At 46.7% G+C, this 22,978-nt stretch overlaps 1 protein-coding gene across 1 annotated transcript in view; it reads left to right on the top strand.

The window, feature by feature from the left end:
• Abat (4-aminobutyrate aminotransferase) overlaps nt 1-22,978 on the top strand; it is a 98,098-nt gene that overhangs the window by 61,024 nt on the left and 14,096 nt on the right. The window contains exons 4-10 of the mRNA XM_028778311.1: nt 4,447-4,476; nt 5,091-5,208; nt 11,183-11,232; nt 19,255-19,335; nt 20,542-20,634; nt 21,501-21,563; nt 21,929-21,992. Of these exons, the coding sequence (XP_028634144.1) occupies nt 4,447-4,476; nt 5,091-5,208; nt 11,183-11,232; nt 19,255-19,335; nt 20,542-20,634; nt 21,501-21,563; nt 21,929-21,992 (499 nt within the window). The remainder of the gene's footprint in view (nt 1-4,446; nt 4,477-5,090; nt 5,209-11,182; nt 11,233-19,254; nt 19,336-20,541; nt 20,635-21,500; nt 21,564-21,928; nt 21,993-22,978) is intronic.

The following is a 22,978-nucleotide window of genomic DNA, read 5'->3' as shown; positions in this document are numbered from 1 at the left end:
ATAAATCAGGGAACCAAGAGTCTAATAGAGCCACTCTGGAGGTGCGGGTGGTGATGTCTTCTTCTGCACTGAGAACTTTCCAAGTCAGGTATGCTGGTTGATTCGCTCCAGTGAAGCATCTTCATGTTTCCTGCAAAGAAAAAATATGCTTTCTAAGGGATTTCTCCTCCCTGGATTTTTTATTGTTGTCTATTTGTTTAATCAGTCTCTCTGACAGCCAGCATGTGGCATCTGTCATTTGAGAATCAGAGGAACCAAAGTATGCATCAGAGGAACCAAAGCCTTGATCCTCTCTCTTAGGACTCTTATATTTGTGATTAGTAGGGATCAATGGAAGTAACAATAGTTGAGCTATCCTCCTTCCTGTAGGAATGGTGACTGTATTCTGTATTGCCTTGGCCATTACCTTAATCTCACCTTGATAATCATTGTCTATAACTCCAAGAAAAAATTGTAGTCCCTGCATAGTAGCACTGCTTCTTCCCACTTTCAGGTCAAACACATTTGGATAGAGTGGTCCAAACAATCCAGTGGGTAAGGTCCCATTTCTGGGGTTAATACTGTGTGGGTGGCAGAACTGAGGTCTAGTCCTGCGCTTCCTGGTGTTGCTCGACTAAGTTCTGAAAGGGGTTGTTGTTTGCTGGTATGAAACTGACTGCCCCATAAGACTGCTTTGGCTTCTGTTGGTTCGGGGCCTGGGGCTGGCCCCTGTTCCCATTTCCCTGATTATGGGAAAGGGTGTTTCCTTGTGCATCTGTCTTGGACCTACATTCACTAGCCCAATGCCTTCCATGTTTGCAATGTGGGCATAGGCCAGGCTGTTTTCTAGGCTGTCTCTGTGTTAACTCATTTTCTGCCTTGCAATCTTTTGCAAAGTGTCCAGGCTTGCCACATTTAAAACAGGCCTTTTTGTCTCTGCTTGCCAAAAAATCTCTTACTGATTGTCCTTGCATGGCAGCTGCCATAGCTAAGTCCTGTTGGTTGGAGGGCCCTATGTCAGAACAGAGTCTGATATACCCAGTAAAGTCTGTCTTTTTCCTATAGGGTCTAATGGCCGCTTGGCAGGCAGGATTTGCATTTTTATATGCAAGCTGTTTCACATAATCTACACCTGCCTCTGAATTACCAAAAATCCTTCCTGCTGTTGTCATTAATCGATGAACAAAATCAGAAAATCATTCGTCAGGCCCTTGTCTGACTGAGGTCAAAGATACACCAGGGTCTCCCTTTACCGGGAGTTTGTGCCAAGCCTTCATGGCTACATTTTGAATTTGAGCAAATAAGCCTGGGTCATATTGCATCTGGTTATCACTAGAAGCAAATTGCCCTTCTCCTACTAAGGCATCAAAGGACCAATGATTACCTGCCTGAATATTTCTTCTGGCTGTCTCTTTACAATTCTCATGATATTCTGATTTCCAAATAAGATAGTCACCACCACTAAGAACTGCTCTCACTAGAGTATTCCAATCACCAGGAGTCAGCCACTCCTCTGTAACAGATTCTAAGATTGCAAGAGTAAAGGGAGCAGTGGCACCATATTGTGCCACCGAATTTTTTAATTCTTTAATAATTTGAAAATTAAACCCTGTGTGATGTCTCCACGCAACCCCTTGACCATCTCTAGTCTCTGATACAGGGAAAAACTCAGCCTCCCCCTCCTCTGGCTGATCTGTACTAAAACCAGAGGACAGGGGCTGCCTTTGGACTCCGGGTTGAGGAACACAAGGACCTGGGTGATTTTCACAATTAGCCTCGCCCTCTCGAGACATCTTCCCTGTCCTTAATTTTTGTAACTGATTAATTAAGTCCTGATACTCTTTTTCTAACTCTAATTGTTTAAGGAGAGAAATTTGTTGTTTAAGAAATTTTGTCCTGCAACTCCTTTCTGGGATCTACAACCACCATCTCCATAGCGGGAGCATCCGGAGGTGGAGGAGCATAGGGCGGGGGCCTACAGGAAGAGGACCATTCAGGGTCATAATGTTTGGCTGCCTCTTCCTCTAGGTCTGCACAATCTGGCTCTGACAAATCAATTACTTCAACCTTTGGTCGTATTTTCGATTTTATGCTTTTCTTTTTCTTTTGAACATGAAAGACAGCATTTAAACAGCAAAACAGAAGCAAACAATTAACACACGTAAGCAGCAAACAACAAAACAAAAACAGAGTTGAAATCAGGCTGAAAGTTGAGTTTAGGCTGACTTATTTCCTGCCCCATTATTATTACTATGACCTACTGGTCTCCACACGGCAGGTTCTCACCGCAATCACCTCTGTTTCACTTCTGAAGTTTCAGTCGACCCTTCTTCCGGTAATGTCCCTCACTGGGTCTCTTGTTCTTGCTGCCTCGGGTTGAGCGCCACTTTGTAGCAACCTGTTCGGGTCAGTCAGCAGGGTCTCCAGCGCAGGAGTGAGGATGCACGCTTCCAATGCCAGCTGTGTCCTTCACTGTACCCCGCTTACTGGAGCTCCAACGTTGAGGCGCCACTTTGTAGCTGCCCGAGCTGCCTCACGTTCAGGGGTCACTTTGTAATGGCCCGGTTCTACTGCTCCAGTCCATGGGTCAGGGCCTAGCAAGAGAGAAAGTGGGGATGGAGATGCGAAGAATGGAGACAAGACAGGGAGTCTGATTAGGTCTCTCAAGTCTCGTTCATTGGAAGGAAATCCTGGGTATTTATACCCTTTACCACGTGCCTTGTCCTCGTGGACAAGCACAACTGAAGGCACTACGTCATGTGCCTTGCAGCGTGGAGACCACGTGCGCCTAGCTAGCAGTGCGGAGACCATGTGCACCTAGCTGCTGGCGGCACTAAACAGCAAAACAAGATATGTGAGAAAAACAAGATGTTTATCAGAGTGTGCTCAGCTGTTGCGGGCTGTTGAAAACAAGTCTCTTGTCAGGGTATATGGCTCGAGATGGCTGTAAAGATGATAGCCACTTTCGGCTAGGAGTCGGCTCCCAACAATTTTTGTTGTTAATATTATTTTATACTTTTGTGTGGAAATGTGTAATGTCAAAATACTAACTGCTGAAGACTTCTTTATGTGGAATTAATTTGGAGGCTGAAATCTTGTTAATATCAAGCAACCAACTTTCTATTTCTAGATTCTGTTTGAAACTGGGGAAAATGAATTTTAATCAGAAGTGGTTCTTTGTTGAGAAAATTAATATTGTCAGTTGATTTTACCCCCAGCTCCTGATAAAGGAGTTATATCTTTTCTCCCCGAGTGCTGGAGGTCAGACTTCAAACGCAGGGCTTTGTGCACACTTAGCAAATGCTTTGCCACCGAGCTTTGAATTAATAATAATTTTATGTGAATGCAAGTCCACGTCCATGTCATGTCTGTGCTGACTGGAAGCAGTGATTACATCTGGTGGAACTGGAATTACAGACAGTCATGAGCTGCCACATGGATTCTGGGAATTGAACCTGGTTCAGTGCTCTTAACTCCTGAGTTATCTCTCCAGCCTGACTGAGCTATTTTAAAATAAGAACAGGAGCTGGAGAGGTGGCTCAGTGGTTAAGAGCACCGACTGCTCTTCCAAAGGTCCTGAGTTCAATTCTCAGCAGCCACCTGTAAGGGCATCTGATGCCCTCTTCTGGCCTGAGGATGTATATGCATCAGACTACTCATACATTAAATAAAGTATAAATATAATATAATAAAGTATAAATATATATGTAAATAATATAATTCTATAATAGTGTGTGTGTGTGTGTGTGTATGTGTGTGTATGAGAACATGGGCTAGCACGTGGCTGATATAGGCATCAGCCATGAAGCCTGATGACCTGAGATTGGTTCTCAGGAACCCATATGGTGGAAGGAAAGAGTTTACTCCTGCAAGTTGTCCTCTAACCTTAACGTGTGTAGTATGGTGGCTATATACCCACCCACAAACAAAATAAATAGAAATGTAAAATAAAGCTTGAACTAGTGGTGTAGCTCAGTGTAGAACACTTGTCCCAGCATGAGCAGGACCCTAGGTTCTCTCCACAGCATCACAGAAAAGGAAAGGAAGAAAGAAAGGAAGAAAGAAAGAAAGAAAGAAAGAAAGAAAGAAAGAAAGAAAGAAAGAAAGGTTCAAGGACAACCTAGCCTACTTACCAAGCTCTAGTGCAGCTGGAGCTACACAATTAGACTCTACCTCTAAAAGAATAAAATAAATTCTATTTCCTTTTCTTTTCCAGATATTGAAATCTGAATTTCTATGTGTCTGTTATAATTGCTACCTACTGTGCTGTAGAGCAGATTTTATCAGTTATTTTTGTTAAGTAATTTTAAAATATTTACATATCACAATATCGACTAATAGTCTGTCAGGTTCTTGGCATCAGAGTGGAAAGCACAGCCTCAGGAACTGGGAAGACAGGGGAGATATTTGAGCTTTGATGGGAGGAAGTGAGCCGCCTGTGGCTGACACTTTTGTTCTTGCCTGCAGGAGCTGATGAAACAGCTGAACACAATCCAGGTGAGTGGGTGCAAGGCGATTCCTTTTCCTCTTTTTCAAATGGTTTTATTTATGTGTGCATGTCTGTATGTGAATGCGCATTGTGTAGTTGCCCATGGAGGCCACAAGAGGGAGACAGATCCCCCTAGAGCTGGACCTGCAGGAAGATGTGAGCCATTTCCCACTGGTGCTTGGAACCAAACTCAAGTCCTCTGCATGAGGAATACAGGTTCTTAACCACTGAGCCATCTCTCCAGCTCATGTTTTTATTTCTTAATTTCTACTCACTTCCAGTTTTCTTACTTCACTTCCAGTGGCTTCTCTGAGGCTTACCATATATTCTTTAACTTGTCATAACTCACTTCTGAGTTTCTTTTCAACCTTCCTTTGCTGTGTGATAAACAAGCCAGACATAAAATTTCACAAAATACAAGACCATGGCTTCATGAATCAATTTAAAGCAAGCTGCCTGTGTCATTTCTCCCAGAGAAAGACACAGAAGCTTGTCAGCACCCACAGATTTCCATGCGGTGTAGGACAAACAGGATACAGAGCAGTCTGTTTCCATAGTTCAGGCGTATTCCTATGAATCTGGGAAATAGTAGCAAGCCTGAATCAGTTTCCTCTTTCCCAAGAATGCAGAGGCCGTGCACTTTTTCTGCAACTATGAGGAGAGCCGAGGCAACTACCTAGTGGACGTGGACGGCAACCGAATGTTGGACCTGTATTCTCAGATCTCCTCTGTGCCCATAGGTAAGAGTTGGACAGTCGCCTCTCGTTCCCTCATTGTTATGACCATCAGACTTTAGATGTCTGACCGCAGTGTTTTGCCAGCCTCTCCCCCAAGGGTAAGCGAATGAACAAGTAATGGAGAGAGCATGATTAGACATTGTTGTTGCTAGGGCTTTTTCTTTTAACTTTTAAGTATGTGGGAATTTTGCTTGCATGGATGTGTGTGTACCACCTGTGTACAGTACCTACAGAGGCCTGAAGAGGGCATTGCATCCCTGAGACCCGAATTACTGATGGTTGTGAGCCTCCATGTGGATGCTAGAAATTAACCTGGGGGCCTCTAGAAGAGTAGCCAGTGCTCTTAACTGCTGAGACAAGTTTCCACTTCCAAGACATTGTTTGTTTGTGTTGTTTTTTTAAGATTTATTTTTAATTTGTATATGTGTGTACATGTATGTGAGTGCTGGTGCCCATGGAATCCCTGGAGATGGAGCCCCAGATGTGAACTGCCTAGTATGGGTGTTGAAAACTGAAGTTGGATCTTTTGCAAGATCAGGAAGTGCTTATAACCACTGAGCCCCAGCCCCAGCCCCAGCCCCAGCCCCAGCCCCAGCCCCAGCCCCAGCCCACTAGACAATGTTTGAAACAATAAAGATTCTTTCCAGGTGTGGTAGACAGATTGTGATGCAATCAATTTCAGGTGATCAGATCCTTTAGTGACTCCAGCATGTGAAGTGAGGGCAGCTGGGATATGAGAGCCAACAGTAACACACAGAGCGGATGAAATCCTTAATTTATAGACTTTAGGGGTAGGTCTGGCTGAGCTTAAGAAGAGCATGGTCTCTGAGTTTAGCAGGTTAGTGAAGGAACTACAGATTGCATGTAAGGCCGTGATTCAGTAAGCTGGTCCTCTTTCCCCGTCGACCTTGGCTGTTAGATGCTGGGTTGCTAAGATACTCAATAGGTGCAGCCTCTGACACCTAAGTGGGGCCTTCTCCCCCTTCCGCCTCCAAATGCCGTCAGGTGAGTGTGTACTCCTTTCCCTATTTTGCGACTAGATGAAGAAGGCTTGAAGAGGTAAACTTGCAGAGCAATGGCTCAATGGAGCTGCCGAGGTTGGGTTTTCTAGCAGAGCCTGAGGTGGGGATTCTTCAAGTAATCTCCCTCGATTGAAAGGGAAGGCTGGGAAACAGCATCCAACAAGAGATCAAAAAGACTCTGCTAGACAGACAGCCTGCTCTCACAGGGGACTCTGCATGCCAGACTGACACAGACCACTGGCCTTTTTGCACTCCTGAGCTGGCTGCTCACTGTCTGCCCACCGCCAGGGGAAGGCCCAGCAAATCAACCTTCCATGCATGGAAGACAGTTTCCAGAGGAGGAGGCAGCTGGAGCCATTACCAGCCAACACTGATAACAGCTGGAATAGGAGATGATCTGCCCAGAAAACTTGACCTCAGTGGATGCCAGCAGCCCCTGCCTCACCTGGGCTTACCGCCCAGCCACATAGAGTGTGACGCAGACAACAGGACAGACAGGGTTAATTTGGGAATGAGGTAGCTGTTATTTGCAGCTCGGACGGTTATTGTCTCTTGGATTGATAGATGCCCAGCTGTGCCCAGTGGCCTGTGGGCTGTGCCTGTCCCTTCACAGATAATACTGCTTGTCTGCTGCAGAGGGGACAGGCATGGGGGAGTTGATTGTAGTGCTCTGTGTTAGCAGCTCCCCAGCCCCACCTCCTGGCACCCGAGATGTTCTCTAAACCCCCAGCCTTGGGTGCCCATTCCTCCTCTACCTCCCCAGCACTGTCCTCAGACGTACTAATGTCTTATTGAGATATGACCACACAGCAGCAGTGGCTTATCCTTCAGGGATGCCTCAGCCTCTGAAGGCACCAAGGATTTCAAGTGTACAAACCCTTTGTTTTCCCTCCTTGGTTTTCATTTGTTGTGTTTGCTTTTATATTTATGTCTTTATTTGCACACACGCACACACACACACACCCATGCTCACACATATCAGGAGCTATCATAGGCATGTACTTCCAACCCAGCTTCCAGGTTTTAAGTTCATACTCACTAAGAATTTACCAGACACCTGACTGTTGCCAAGGACTTCACACATTAATAAATGGCCATAACTGCCCTATTACAGGGTCTTTAGCTTTTACCTCTGACTGACCTCATTTCAGATTCTAAGAATCGTAGGATCTGCCTGGTGGTACAGAGTCTGAGGTCCTGCAGGACATGGACCAGTGAGTCCACCCCTTTTGTACCTACTGAGCAGTCTTGCAGACACCTGCAATACTTCAGGAGGCCTTACCACTCAAAGCCAGGTTGAAAGTTCCCTAATCAGGGTTCTGTTTTCATCTCTCTCCTTCAGGAGCCAATGAGTCAGGCTGCCTCTGCAGCTTAATGAGCTTTCCTAGAACCAGGCTTATCTACTGAGGCAGAAAAGTCATAAACACCCAGGCAGGGTGATAAGCCAAAACTCTGGCCAGAAAACGTTTGGAAAAACCCAGAGAATGTTCTGTCCTTGAATGATGATCAGTGTCTAGTCCTGGGCCCTGCAAGCCTTGCATGGGCTGGGGAAGAGACCAGAACACGTTAACTCTGCTTCAGCTTCTACAATGTATCCTGGACAGCTGGCAGGATGAGGCCACAAAGATTTCCCTTCTCTTTAAATCTTTGTCACTCTCTGGAGAAAGTTTTCCCTAGGTGATACTTGGTGTTTAATACTTGTCTAAACCTAAAGATCTTTTAGGGAAAACAGGCCTGGGGCCCAGCACCTCAGGCAGACAACAGAAAGGTTGTTTCCACTGCAATTGGCCCCTAGCCTCAGCAATACATTGTCTCCTTTCAAAGTAAATGTATTTCAATTAAAAAGCACAGGTCTTCCTCCCTTGAAGCTGCTAAGACATAATACTGGAGACTGAGTAGCTTACAAAGAACACAAGTTTCTCCCAGTTTTCAAAGCTGGGAGTGCAAGATCCAGGCCCCACTGGCTTTCTGTCTGGAGAGTACTTTCTTTCCGGACCAAAGTGCTGCCTTTCCAGTGTCCTCGAAAGATGGGAGGCTAAAAACCCCCTCCAGGGTTATAAAGGCACTAACTCCCTTCGCAAGGATTCCATTCCCTGACCTAATCACCTTTCAAAGATCTGGGAGAGGCTGCAAACAAACCCTGAATACTATCACCTCAGGCCCCAGGATCTCAGCAGATAAACTGCAATTATGTGTAGTAAAACCTTCCTGCTCTATACTCCTCTTACTGCTCTTTCCTCATACAGCTTGTACGCTTCTGTGCTCGTGCCTGCATCTCTGGCTTACTGTGCTAGTCATTCATTCAATTACAGCGTATTGAGCAGAGTTAGCCTTGGTGGGGTGGAGTGGGCAGAGGCATCTCACGATGGTCTCCAGACACCAGTGCCTGGGCACATCCTCCAGACACCAGTGTCTACGACTTTCTTGGGCCTTTCTGCCAGAGTTACTGACAGGCAGGTCTATTACTGTCCCTGTTGCTGTCTTAAAACACCCTGACAAAAGCAATTTAAGAGAGGAAAGGTTTATTCTGTCTCACAGTTTAAAAGTACAGTCCATCAAGTCAGGGAAAAAGTGGTGTTGGGACAGTAAAATATCGAGTCACACTGTATCCACAGCCAAGCATAAAGTGATGAACCTTGGTGCTCAGCTCATTCATTCTGTCTGCCATCTATCAATCAATTTATCTCTCTATCATCTATCTATCTATCTGTCTATCGTGGAGATAGGGTCTCATTGTTCAGTCCTGGCTGGCCTAGAATTCAATATAACACCACCCACTTTCAGAATGAGTCGTCCTACCTCAGTTAACCTAATCAAGAAAATCTGCCAAGGCACATGTAAAGGCTAGTTCTCAGATGATTCTAAATACTAGCAAGTTGACAGTCAGTATAAACCTTGACAACAGGACTAGCAATAACGAATAGAAAGCCCCCTGTACACAGTAGATATTCAATAAACACAAATTGTCATAAAAGATAGTAGGGTGGTTCTAAGTAGACTTACAGGATCCAAAGCCTGCCTTGGCACAATTTTTTCATCCAATTTTTGCATGTAATTTTTCAGAGTCTCTCTCTCTCTCTCTCTCTCGCTCGCTCGCTCGCTCTCTCTCTCGGTAGAGAGTAGGGAGGATCTCATGTAGCCCAGGCTGACCTCAAATTCACTGTAGCACAAACTGGCCTTGACTTCCCAATTCCCCTGTCTCCACTTCCACAGTGCTGGGTTACAGATGAGCACCGTCACACCCGGCCGCATCTCTTGTTTTCCTGCATCAGCAGCCTGGCCATGCCTGACCCCATAGGGCTTCTGTCAAAGTGAGGAAGGATTATCAGGATCAAGCGTTAGCTCAGAGCCAGGCACAGAGCTGATGCTCAGGAAACAGGGATTGGAATGAATTACAGTATCATTCCTTTTGTTTTGTTTGTTACAGAGTCTTGCTGTGTACCTCAAGCTGACTTTAGAACTCTTTACATAGTCTAGGCTGGCCTCGAAATCATAATTCTGCTGCCTCAACCTCTTACTACTCTCCCTGTGGCTTTTTAAAAAGTATCATCAACTTTATGTGTATGTCCTCATGTACACATGTACCATGGTGTGCTTATGGAGATCAGAGGACAACTGTGGCAGTCAATTCTCTACTATATGGATCCAAGGGACTGAACGTGTGTGTGTGTGTGTGTGTGTGTGATTTAAAAGTTTATAGGTAAAGCTCACGTTTCTGTGAACATTTTCGTTTTCTTTTTCTTTTTCTTTTTTTTGTTTTGTTTTGTTTTTTGAGACAGGGTTTCTCTGTGTAGCTCTGGCTGTCCTGGAACTCAGTCTGTAGACCAGGCCAGCCTCGAACTCAGAAATCTGCCTGCCTCTGCCTCCCAAGTGCTGGGATTAAAGGCGTGAGCCACCACCGCCCGGCCTGTGAACATTTTCTAAGGCTACTGTATCAGATCAAGCTCAATATTACATGCTTTCACTCATTCACAGAGAAGTAGGCCTCCAGTGTTCAGGGTGCACTTGTTGGAGAGGAAGTGTGAGTGCCAGTGCCAGTTAGTACACCTTTTTACATCAGTTTTGGGTCATTCGTTGCAAGTGAACAGAAATACTGTTCATTTTTTCTTTTTTGTTTATTTTGGTTTGTTTATTTCATTTTGTTTTTTCATTTCTTTTTTCAAGACAGGGTTTCTCTGCGTGTAGCCCTGGCTATCCTGGAATTCTCTCTGTAGACCACAGCTGGCCTCGAACAGAGATTCAGTTGCCTCTGTCTTCTGAGTGTTAGAATTGAAAGCAGGCACCACACCCCCATATACACACAGAGTTGTTTTTATAATACATTACAAGCACACAAGTGCAGTTGGAGTCTGTCGTCAGCATGGTAACACTTCTAGGAGTTCATGTACCTCCAATCTCAGTTGATGGACACAAGATGCTTTCAAATCTAGGGATGTTGAGTGTTGCCATTAAGGCTCTATAGACAGGATAACTTCATAGGAGAGCTGTTGCTGAGTCCCAGGGTATTCTGAACCGAGGTGTGTGACATCAGCCACAATGAGACCCTGGAACATGCATGTGTATATGAAGGCAGGATGTGGCACGGTAGTCACTTTGCAGGTGGCATCCCTTGGTCCTGAGGAAACATTTATTGGGCTCCACCTCAGCCTATGGACACTAGAAAATGAGCAAGACCACACGCAATCCACCCCATTGACCTCTTGATGCTGGCATTGTCCTTGCATTTATGTTTGTCTGGTCCAGCAGGTCTCAAACATGAACAAACACCTGAGTGTCCCAGAGAACTTGGAGCTCTCCAGGTTGCACTGAGAAAGCCTTCTAGTCAAGGGTCAGAGCCTTTGGCACATACAGAACACTTCAGAGATAGAAGCCAGGGGGCGGGGAGAGAACTAGTACAGAGGGAAACCTCAGATGCAGGAGCACTCTCTAACCCTGCTGTTCCTTCCTCTCCCCAGGTTACAACCATCCAGCTCTGGCGAAGCTTGTTCAACAGCCTCAGAATGCGGTATGTCTCCCTGATGGGCTGATGCGCCTACTAAGGGCAGACTGTGCTCATGGCCAGACCGGATAGGCATCTTTAGGAGTGTTTCTTTCTCAGCACTCAGATGTTTGCTGAGCTTGTACCCCGTTCAGGCACTCAGAAGCCTTGGAGAAGTGTTGATGGCTTTTCCTCAACTTGACATAAACTAAGTCACCTGGGGAAAGGAGACCTTCTGTGGAGGAAACACCTCCCATCAGTTGTTCTGTGGGTGTGTCTGTGAAACATTTCCTTGATTAGTGATAGATGTGGGAGGCCCCATGCACTGTGAGCAGTACCAGCCCTGGGCAGCATTCCTGGGTTGTAGAAGAAAGCAAACTGAGGGGCTGGAGAGATGGCTATAGTTAAGAGCATTTGTTGCTCTTGTGGAGGAGCTGGATTGGGTTCCCAGCATCCACATGGCGGCTCACCACAGTCTGTAACTCCAGTTCCAGGGGATCCAATACTTCTGACCTCCACAGTCTCCTGTAAGCATGTGGTACACATACTCAAGCACACCCATAAAATAAGATTAATTTTCTTGGAAAAAAATCTGAGCAAGCCATGGGTAACACGCCAGTGAGAGGCACACTCCTCCATGGCCTCGGCTTCAGTTCCTGCCTCCAGGTTCCTGCCTGAAGCTCCTGCCCTGGCTTCTCTCGGTGATGGAGTGTGATCTGAAAGCCAAACAAGCCTTTCTCCCTGAAGCTGTTTGGTTGTGGTATTTATCACAGTGACAAAACGTAACTATGACCGTGAGGAAAGCTCAGCATCGCCGTTCCCATGGAGACAGTCACTTAACCCCATTCTTTGGTAAGAATGTAACCACATTTAGGTTACAGAACAAAGGATACAGTGTAGGCATATGACAATGATAACAGTTAACATACATGAACAATGTAATATGTGCCGAGGCTTGTGTTCTGGATTTTTATTTGCATGTAAGAGTGTGCACTGTACGTATGCACCACTCTCAGAGGCCAGAAAAGGGCATCAAGTTCCCAGGGAACAGGAGTTACAGGCTGCTGTGAGCAACCTGATGTGGATGCTGGGACCCAACCCCAGGTCTTCTGTAAGAGCAGCAAGTACTCTTAACCCTGGGCCATCTCTGTAGCCCTTCTTTTTAAATGTACTGCTATCAAACTTTAATACATGTGTATATTGCATGTTGAGCCTACCCCCCCATAACCACATATAACTATAACATCCCATGATTCTAATAGACAAAGCAACGGAAGAGCAGGAAGATTATACAGCTGCTTGTATTAGTTGTTTCATAATTTCGGGTACACCATCATGATGTGGGGAGCCACGGTGAGAGGGTAAGAGCAGCTCCCCACAGTGCACCTGCATTCGGAGAGCAGAAAAATGAAAGCTGCTGCTTAGCTCACTTGCTCCATTTTATTCAGACCAGAACTCCAGCCCATGGGGTGGTACGACACACACTTAGGGTGGATCTTCCCAGGGCACTGCAGTCTAGAAAGTTCCTCACAGACATTCTCAGAGGTGACTCTAGATCCTGCCCACTCGACAGTCAATACTAATCACCGTGCTGTGAGGTCACGTGGGCGAAGAACCGAGTTCATCTGTGATGGTGCAGAGGTTAGGAAAAACCTCCCAGGGAAGTAACTTTGAACAGGGATCTGAAGGAGAAGAGGCTGTGAGGTGGCAGGCCAGAGAAAGTGAGGGATGCTTAAGGAATAAAGGCCAGGATGGTCCCCGAGCAGGGACAGCCTCAGGTGGGGTTGGCCAGGATGGCCCCCCGAGCAGGGCTAGCCGTGGGCGGGGTTCCAGTCCAACCTGAGCAGCCCCAGAGTTCCCACCACTTTTGTCGTCGTTGGTTGGCTCTTGAGACAGTGAACAAAGACTAACCAGTTAGTCTTGGAAGAAGAAAGTGTTTATTTAGCTTACAGTTAAGGTCCATTGCTAACAGAAGTCAGGAACGTGGAGGCAGGAGCTGAAACAGAGGCAGTGAAGGGTACTGCTTGTTAGCTTGCTCCTCATAGCTCGCTCAACCCAGAACACTCTCTGCAGGGATGGCACCACCCCTTCTCACATCAACCTTTAATCAGGAAGATGTCCCGCACATGCCCACTGGCCAGCCTGACAGAGGCGAGGCCTTAGATGACATTCCCTCTTCCCAAATAAGTACAGGTTTGTGTCACGCTGACAGAAACCAACAAGTTCAGCCTCCAGTAGGTTTTCTCACTCTTGGTACTGTTGGTGTTTACAGCCAGATCACTCCATGGTATGGGGCCTCTTGTCATGCCAAAAAAGGAAATGTCTTAGAAGTGCCTAGATTTTCTCTGGTGGCTATAGTAACCTTGGTGGAGAAGCCCCATGACGGAAGAGCTATCCTGAACACGGTGGGACACCATAAGAAGACCTGTGCCTAACCTGAGTGTCCCTCCATGAATCTGTCCATGAAACCTATTGCTTCCCACAGTTGTCCTTTTAAGCATCCTTTTTAGATGTCATTTTCCTGAGACCAGGATGTCACTCACTTGTCAAACTGCCCACTATGCAGGAAGCCCTGAGTTCTATCCACACCGCTTAGTGAAACCAGCGATGGCGGTGGATATCAGTCATCCCAGTTCTCGAGAACAGAGGTGGGAAGAGCAGAAGTTCAAGGGTACCCTCAGGTATATAATGAATTTGAGACCAGAATGGGTTACATGAGATCCTATCTAAAAAATTTAATAATAATAATAGACATTTTACTTTCCTATTTGTTCCACCACCGTGCAATTTTGACTCTCTTATATATTCATTTTCAATTTCTATACTAACAGATGGTCACAAATTTAATTAAAATAATACCTAAGAGTTATACATAGTGGCACATGCCTGTAATCCAAGCGCTCTGGAAGGAAGCTGAGACAGGAGAGGATCAGGAGTTCATCCTCAGCTACATACCAAGTTTGAAGCCAGCCTAGACTACATGAGACAACAATAAATTTAGGCAATGCCTGTGGGTGGGCTCTGCTTCAGGCCTACGATCCGATCCGTTGAGCCTAGCTGTAGACTCTGCTCCTAGGGGTACGCCTCCCAGGCTGCCAGCTGGAGGCTCTTGGAGTATCAGCCTGTTGGCAGATTCCTTTCTTCTTGGTCTCTTTGAAGCCTACGTCACCACTGGCAATAGAAGTCTTCTTCTGCTTCTGCTCATGTGGTCACAGTGGGCCCAAAAGAAATAGAGAACCATCTCCCAAGTGAGCCCATTAGGAGCCTTTGTGACAGCTTCTTGGTGACATAGACATTGTCCTGGGGGTGACAGACAGACCTGGGACCTAGCATCCTGTGGTTGCTCTTGCAGTGTAGATATGCTGAAGAGGCAGTGCTGAGAAAGTACGAATAGTAACAGAGATCAGAAGAGGTCATCCTCAGCTGTATGATGTCATAGGGGCTTTGATTTCCCCATCCAAATGAGACAGACCCTGCCCCTTTCTCCTAAAAACACCCGGGTCACCCCTCTCCCCTGTCCCATGAATGCATTCATCCCAAGTGTACTCTTTATCATGTCTGATTACTTTTCTCAAAAACTCACGTGGCCTTTCATCCTCATCATCCTCTTGTGGGTAGGAGACTGTCCCTTCCGGTGCCTTTATGGCATTGCCTGTGGGAATATGCAGCAACCAGCTTGTCTCCCTCCTGAGGATAGTTCCACTTTGGGACTCTCAGGAAGATGGCTGCTGTAGACAATGGAGCCCATTTCCGCTGGGGGCTCCACCTGTGTTTCTACTGGATATGGAGCCAGCAGCAGAACTGTGACCATGGCGGGTGTCCATGTTCTGTTTCTGCAGATCCTGCCAGTCGGCCAACTTACTGACCTGGTTTCCTTTCCCACTAACATTGGGGTGGGGTCTCCGTCTCTTCATGTCTTATCTGACACTTAGTGTGTGTGAGTTTCTGTGTGACTCAGAGGACAGCTTGTCCACTCATGATGGGAAACTTTTTTTTGTTGTTTGTTTTTTGAGACATGGTCTCTCTGTATAGCCCTGGCTGACCTGGAACTCACTCTGTAGACCAGGCTGGCCTTGAACTCAGAAATCCGCCTGCCTCTGCCTGCCAAGTGCTGGGATTAAAGGCGTGCACCACCACTGCCCGGCATGATGGGAAACTTGATCCTTAATAGAAATCAGGGGACTAAAAAAAAAGCCCTGACTTTGTCAAGAACTGAACTCAAAGCTGGCCTGGGCTACAAAAGACCCTGTTCTCCCCCCAACCCCAAAATGTGTGTGTGTGTGTGTGTGTGTGTGTGTGTGTGTGTGTGTGTGTTAAAGTCTTTAAAACTCAGACTTGAAGGTCTCCTAAAAGAGCCATGATGATCAGTATGCATGAGAGGGCCTGCCTGCCTAGGAGAGACTAGAGGACAGTCTGGCCTCCAGTTAGTTGAGCAGGTACAAAGGGCATCCTGAGAAGGTGACCGGTGAAGCCAGAGGCACAGGGGATGTGTTTATGCTCAGAGCTGCTTTGTTTCAAAACTTGTGCGGATCCCAGATGCCTTGGCAGCTGGTGCTGAGCAAATGTGTCAACAAACATGTCACACATATTTGCAGTGTCAGCTGCCTGCGGAGGCAGTCTTCCCAACAACACATGACGTCAAGGCCTGAGGATTCTGATTCCTGCAACAACATCTCCCTGTTCTTAGAGGAACCTTGCCTGTCTCCCCACATACCCATCTCATCTCACCCAGGCAAGGACTGGTCCTCACCTTACCTCCCCACTGGGAGACATAACAAGTCTTCCTAGCCAGCTTGCTATCCCCATCCTCCATCCAGTCTTTCAAGGCTGGAATTGCAGGTGGGCTAAAAGCCCACCAAGCGTTTGCTTGGGTTCTGGACCTCATGCTTACCCAACAAGAGCCTTACCCACCATCTGCCCCAGCCCACTCCTGGCTTCTTATCAACCCAATTGGGCCACATCTGAGTCACAGCCTGGTGACTTCATGTCAGTGCAGAAATAGATACTGTCTCATGGATCTCTCTGGGTTCCAGTTCTAATGACTCTCCGGCCATCTCAATATGTTTCCCCGACACTGTGCACTGTGTTCTGGGCCTTGCCTGTGCATGGTCACACCGCCATGAGAAAGGGCTGTGGTCTGACTTTCCTACACCTGGGATGGAAGCACACAGTGGGCCAAGTAAGACACTCACCTATCCGAGACTTCCAGGCTAGTGTACCACACCTCAGGAGCATGCTCTATCTCTGCCTTCTCTCCTGAAGGCTCTCTAACAGTATCTGGCAAGAGGTGCCCACATTGACAGATGAAGACCCTAAAGTTCAGAGATGTTAAGTGATCTGCCCAAGGCTACACAGCCAAGGACAGTTCTCCCTTTGCTGTGCTTGGCAAACCTTCTGCAAACCTGCCCTCATTTGCGTCTGTGGCCACATGTCCCAGATATCTTCTGTTCTTAATGTCACGCTCTGTCGAGCAAGAACATCGCCCCCACATCTTTTCTGGGCCCAGATAGGCAAGCAAGCTGCCAGCCTGCCTGTCTCTCTCTGGGGACCTTTTCCCCTCAGCTCATGACAGCAGTTTGCTCCTAGCCTGGTCTCATTGTGTTCCTGATTTCTCACAGGCCCATGAGCAGGTCAGAGCCAGAAGGAAGTGCTTTCTAAGGCCCCCACCTACAGAGCAAGGTCTTCAGCTGTGTCAAGCAAATGTGCACCCAGCATTAGCATTTCAGAGCTGAGGTCCCTGGAGTGCCTGTCCCAGAATCCTCTCAGAAGCCAGCAAACCACACTGGAGGCATACCTGTGTGTCTTGGGACAAATTGCTTGACCTCTCTGGTCCTTAGCAGTGAAGAAAGTTTAAAGTTCGTACTTGTCATCCTTGCTGCCCTCTCCATGTCTCCCAGACACACCAAGGAGGAGTCACAAAGCAGGAAAAGCAACAGAATTATGAATCTGCCCCCTTTTCTACTGTCCAAAGCCACCAGAATGGCTGCTAGGATGCCCTGAGTCTCCCACAGTGTAGCAGTGACACTGATTGCATTGAGCTTCTCACCCTATCATGTCCAAGAGAAGCCCGTGTTCCAGGGAGACTTCACTTGTTTGCTTTGGTTCATGTGTCTGTTTTTGAGAAAGGGTCGCCTGTAATCTAGACTGGCCTTGATCTCCCTATGTAGCTAAAGATAGCCTTGAATTTCTGAGCTTCCTGCTTCCACTTCCCAAGTGCTTGCAGTTGCTGGCATGAGCCACGGCACTAGGTTTCTGCTGTGCTGGGGATGGAACCCAGGGCAGCATAGCAAGTGAGCACAGAGAGATATCCTCAGCCTAGAACTCTCTGTACACCAGGCTGGCCTTGAACTTGAACTTGGTAGGAAGCTACACCACACCCTGCCAGATCCCCTACTTTTTATAATAAATATTCCTATTCCTAGCAAAAGAATACTTTTTGGTTTACAAACTGCAAAGATAGTTCCTGTCTCCCTTCTCCAGCTGCTTCTGAAGTTAAGGCCATTTCCCAAGTGATGAGAGTTGACTCAGATCAGGGCCAAGCCCCGGGCTTCACTTGGAACTCGCCAGTCTTCCCCGTACTTTCCTTTTGTGGTGTGCCCTAGAATCCAAGCCAAGGTGCCAAGTTGCATTTGGTGTGATCCCTTTCATAGTCTAGGTCCACTTCCATGTCACTCACCCCTACAGCAGCCTCCCCGTGACCTCCTCCATCTCTGCTGGTGCTGGTGTGGGTGAATCCCCAGGACTGCCTTGTTCTTAGTCCACCGAAGGTTGTGTTTAGTCATTAGCATGAGGGACAACTCCAGCACCAGAACAAGGAAGGGATTTGGGCTCCAGGTCAATCTCCAGCTGTATCCTTGGCTTCCCATTCTGTAAGCCCAGAGCGCCTCTCTTGAAAGCTTGAACTATTCTGAATTCACTAGCTTTGCACAGTATGCTGCTCACCACAGCCCAAAACTCTAGCTCGGTGGTCTCGACTTTCCTAACGCTGTGACCCTTTAATACAGTTCCTCATGCTGTGGTGACCCCCAACCATAAGGTTATTTTTGTTGCTACTTCATAATTGTAGTTTTGTTACTGTTATGAATCATAATGTAAATATATGTGTTTTCCAGTTGTCTTATGCGACCTATAGGTTGAGATCCGCTGCCCTAGCTGTTCATCTGACTAGTCACAAGTTATCTTAAAGTTGTGGAAAGGCCCTGTCCAATACCTACCAGGGAGTAGCTAACCAGATGCACCATGCTTCCGCCCTGGTCTCTCTGTGGTGTGCGGTCTGAGATCATCTCCTCCTGGTGGGATGACACAAGGAGGAAGGTCACGGATATGAAGTTGCCACCTCTTAGGGTGTTCCTAGAACCTCTGTGAGCAAAGACAAGCACAACTCGTTCTTTCTGTTGTGAAGATAAAATCATTGAGGCTTTATTTTAAGTGGTTATATATGCTTAATAACTTTAACTTTGTGTCAGTCTCTGCCTTCCATCTTGTTTGTGACATAGACTCTTGTTCCCCACTGTGCACTCCAAGCTGGCTAGCCTGAGCTTCTAAGGATTCTCCTGTCTCTGCCTCTCATTTTGACATAGGATCACTGGGGTTATAGACGCTCACTACCACACACGTTACATGAGTTCTGTGGCTCTGAACTCAGGTGCCACCATTTATATGACGCTTTACCTGCCACGTCAGCTCTCCAGCCCCTGCCTTTTCTTTTTCTTTTCTTTCTTTCTTTCTTTCTTTCTTTTTTTTTTTTTTTTTTTGAGACAGGGTTTCTCTGTGTAGCCCTGGCTGTCCTGGAACTCACTCTGTAGACAAGGCTGACCTCGAACTCAGAAATCTGCCTGCCTCTGCCTCCCAAGTGCTGGGATTAAAGGCATGTGCCACCACTGCCTGGGTTTCTTTTTCTTTTAATTAAGGTAAACTGTTGAGTCCCAGCAGGCCAACTGTGCTATGTGAAAACACTACAATAACACCAGTGAGCCTACAATGCATCGCAGAGCCTATTTGATGTCTCAACCATGTAAAGGTGACATGTCTGCCTGTTCTTCTTTACAGAGCACTTTCATCAACAGACCTGCCCTGGGCATCCTGCCTCCAGAGAACTTTGTGGACAAGCTCCGTGAGTCCTTGATGTCGGTGAGTCTGGGAGATGGCCCCTCCCATGTTTGTAGTCCCAGCGCCACCACCTTCCAGCCTGTCTGTCTGTCTGTCTGTCTGTCCTCAGAGGTGGCACAGGTGGGCAGGAAAGGATGAGACCCAGTTAGGATGGGGGGCAGATGGCAGCTGTTGCTGTAGCTGTCTGGCTACATGAGGCCCTGTCTTAAAAGGAAGAAAGAAGGAAGGAACGGAGGGAGGGAGGGAAGGAGAGAGGGAGGGAGGGAAAAAAGAAGGAAAATATTTTGAAAGAAGGATATAAGACAGCCTTGCCAAAATGACCAACGTATTACTTGGTTCTTTCATAAATGATGTGTGTGTGTGTGTGTGTGTGTGTGTGTGTCTGTGTGTCTGTGTGTCTGTGTGTGTCTGTGTGTGTCTGTGTCTGTGTGTCTGTGTGTGTATATAAACAGAGTCTCATATGGGCCAGAATAGCCTCAAATGCATGGCCTATGTAGCCCAGGCTAGCCCCAAACTCACTATGGGAATAGTCTTGAACTTCTGATCTTTTTATTAGAGGAGTGTGCCACCACACCCATTTTGCACAGGTATGGGAATCTGAACCCAGGCCGTGTACCTGCTAGGCAAGTGTTGTACCAACTGAGCCTCATCTCCAGCCCTCAAGAAGATTTTTAATTTGTCTTTTGAAGAAAAGCAGGGGTTTTGTGTACAGGATAAAGGGCATCCTGGGGAAATGTGTATGTGCATGTGATGAGAATGAGGGGTTTGGTCCTCCTTGGACTCCCCTTCAGTTCCTCATGCCATAAGATTAAAGTCACTGAGGACCTCAGCTTATAATCCTGGAAGTTCAGGTGCCTCAGGAGACACAGAGGGCACTGCTATTTTCACATGCACCTGTGTGTGTACACACACACACATACACACACACACCTTTATTTAAACTTGAGACAGTCTCGCCGTGCAGTCCCAGCCAGTGCTGAGATGGACAGGTGTAACGTCATACTGGCCTGGGCTCTGCTGCCATTTCTCTCACCTTCTTTCCTCTCTGCTGACCTCAGTGCTGGGTTTCTCCACCCTGGAAAAGTCTGAGCCCACTCTTCCAACCTGCTGTTTCTGGTGCATTCCTGGTTCCCTCCCTGCCTCCCTCAGCCCTCCCATTAATGCTGAAAGATTCCACTCGAGGAATAGAAAGTGTCCAAACTTCTCACAGTAGGACTCCCTCTGCAGGTGGCCCCCAAAGGCATGTCTCAGCTCATCACCATGGCCTGTGGCTCTTGCTCCAATGAGAATGCGTTCAAGACCATCTTCATGTGGTACCGGGTGAGCTATGGGTCAGGAGCACCCACACTGTCACCCCCTCCAGCCAGAGTGTTCCACCTGTATATGATCTCGAGAGAGCCTGGTTGGAGCTTTCCCATCCTCCCAGTGTGCATGGCGCAAAAGGCTTGAGTTCTGCCATCAATGTGGTTATATTACTGAGCTCCTCAGATGGAGCCTAACAAGGCAGACTTAACCCTCAGTTAAATTAATGGTTGAAAACAAACCATGGGGATTTATTCAGTGTGGCCACGTTGGGAAGAGGGACAAATAAAAAGGTCTCTTCACATGCCAGCCTGTCTCCCAGGTCCGGATGTGAGACTGGTTTAAATAGAAAGCAGAGAGCTATATACCCAGGCAGTCCTGGTCAGGGTGCCGTCCCACCCTGCCGCCGTCTCAGCTCCAGTCTCTCCTGTGAGGTCCTGATGATTTGTAAATCTGTCTCAAGGAGACATGCTCCCCTTCCAACTGCCCCTTGGGCTTCAGCCCTTTTTTTTTTTTTCACAATTTGAGAACCTGGGGGAAATTTCAGTTTCTTGTGGGTCGATTATTTCAATAGAATGAAAGCCAAATCTCTTCATTCCTGCCAGAGGGTTATAGTGTCAGTTTTTTATGCCATAAACTGTCCCATCTCGACAGATCTGGTTGCAGCTGATAAAATATTAACATATCACAGAGCAGCGACTGTGTCTATTTCATCACCAGCTCAGTTAGTGTTGTGTGTCTACCTAGACTCGTCATCATAGGACACTAACTAAGTCAACGCTAAAGAAATGCTCTACTTGTCTGGATTAAGCATCACCTTGGTTGGGGGGGGGTACCTCTATAAGCCCAGCCTGTCTCTGATCTACTCTGTTCTCTTTTGGCAGAGTAAGGAACGCGGGCAGAGAGGTTTCTCCAAAGAAGAGCTGGAAACCTGCATGGTTAACCAGGTAGGTGCAGGGTTGGAGCGGTGGCTCAGCAAAGGTGCTTAGTTCCAAGCTTGATGGCCTGAGTCCAGTCCTGGGAACACACACAGACCACAGATAGACAGACAGATACACCAGACAGACAGACAGACAGACAGACAGACAGACAGACAGACCACACAAATACAAACACATACCACAGATAGACAGACAGATACACCAGACAGACAGACAGACAGACCACACAAGTACACACACACACACCATGGATAGACAGACAGATACACCAGACAGACAGACAGACCACACAAATACATACACACACACACACACACACACTCCCCTGTGCTCATCATAGTGACTGATACCTGCCCTTTTTTCCATTATAGAGTCCTGGATGCCCAGATTACAGCATCCTCTCCTTCATGGGTGCTTTCCACGGGAGGACCATGGGTAAGGAAAGACCAGTATGGTCCCAGAATGTTGTCTGTCACTACAGCTGTTAGTGAACAGGGAGAGAAGCTACCTTGTATCTAGAAGGCAGTGTTAAAAGTGTGTGTGTGCCCCTTCTCCCCTCCTATCTCTAGCCAGCATGTGTTAAAGGTAGTAAGTACAGAGGTATCAATCATTCTGAAGTCCAGCATTGCCCTCTGATCAGGGGTCAGCCTCCTCTCTGAGATGCTGGTATTTGTCCATCTCTCCTTATCTCCTCCTGAACTTTTCCCTCATTATCCTCTCTCCCTGTGCAGCAGCATTCATATTTCTCAAGCCTGCTGAGCCTCACAGTCCTCTCAATGTACCACCTAGGCCAAAGGTTAACTCAGAACAAACTGTTAGCAGTGTACACTCCAGGCTGTTGCAGTGTGGACACTCGAGCTGAAATGGCTCAATGGGTAAAGTGCCTGTCACCAAACTTGTTGCCCTGAATTTGATCCCCAGAACCTACGTGGTAGATGGGACTCCCATTAGATGTCATATTGCCCTCATATGCACACTCTGGCATATCCATGCACAAAGATAGATGGATGGATAGATAGATAGATAGATAGATAGATAGATAGATAGATAGATGATAGATAGATAGATAGATACATGATGGATAGATAGATAGATACATGATTGATGGATAGATAGATAGATAGATAGATAGATAGATAGATAGATAGATAGATAGATAGATATAGATGATTGATAGATAGATAAATGATAGATAGATGATTGATAGATAGATAGATAGATGATAGATAGATAGATAGATAGAAAGAAAGATAGATAGATGATAGATAGATGATTGATAGATAGATGATAGATGATAGATAGATGATTGAGAGATAGATAGATGATTGAGAGATAGATAGATGATAGATAGATAGACAGATGATTGATAGATAAATAGATAGATAGATAGATAGATAGATAGATAGATAGATAGATAGATA

Source organism: Grammomys surdaster, unplaced genomic scaffold (genome assembly GCF_004785775.1).
Source record: "Grammomys surdaster isolate TR1022 unplaced genomic scaffold, NIH_TR_1.0 334, whole genome shotgun sequence".
Classification (NCBI taxonomy): domain Eukaryota; kingdom Metazoa; phylum Chordata; class Mammalia; order Rodentia; family Muridae; genus Grammomys; species Grammomys surdaster.
Note: the sequence above shows the minus strand (reverse complement) of the source record. Positions and strands in the feature narration are given on the sequence as shown.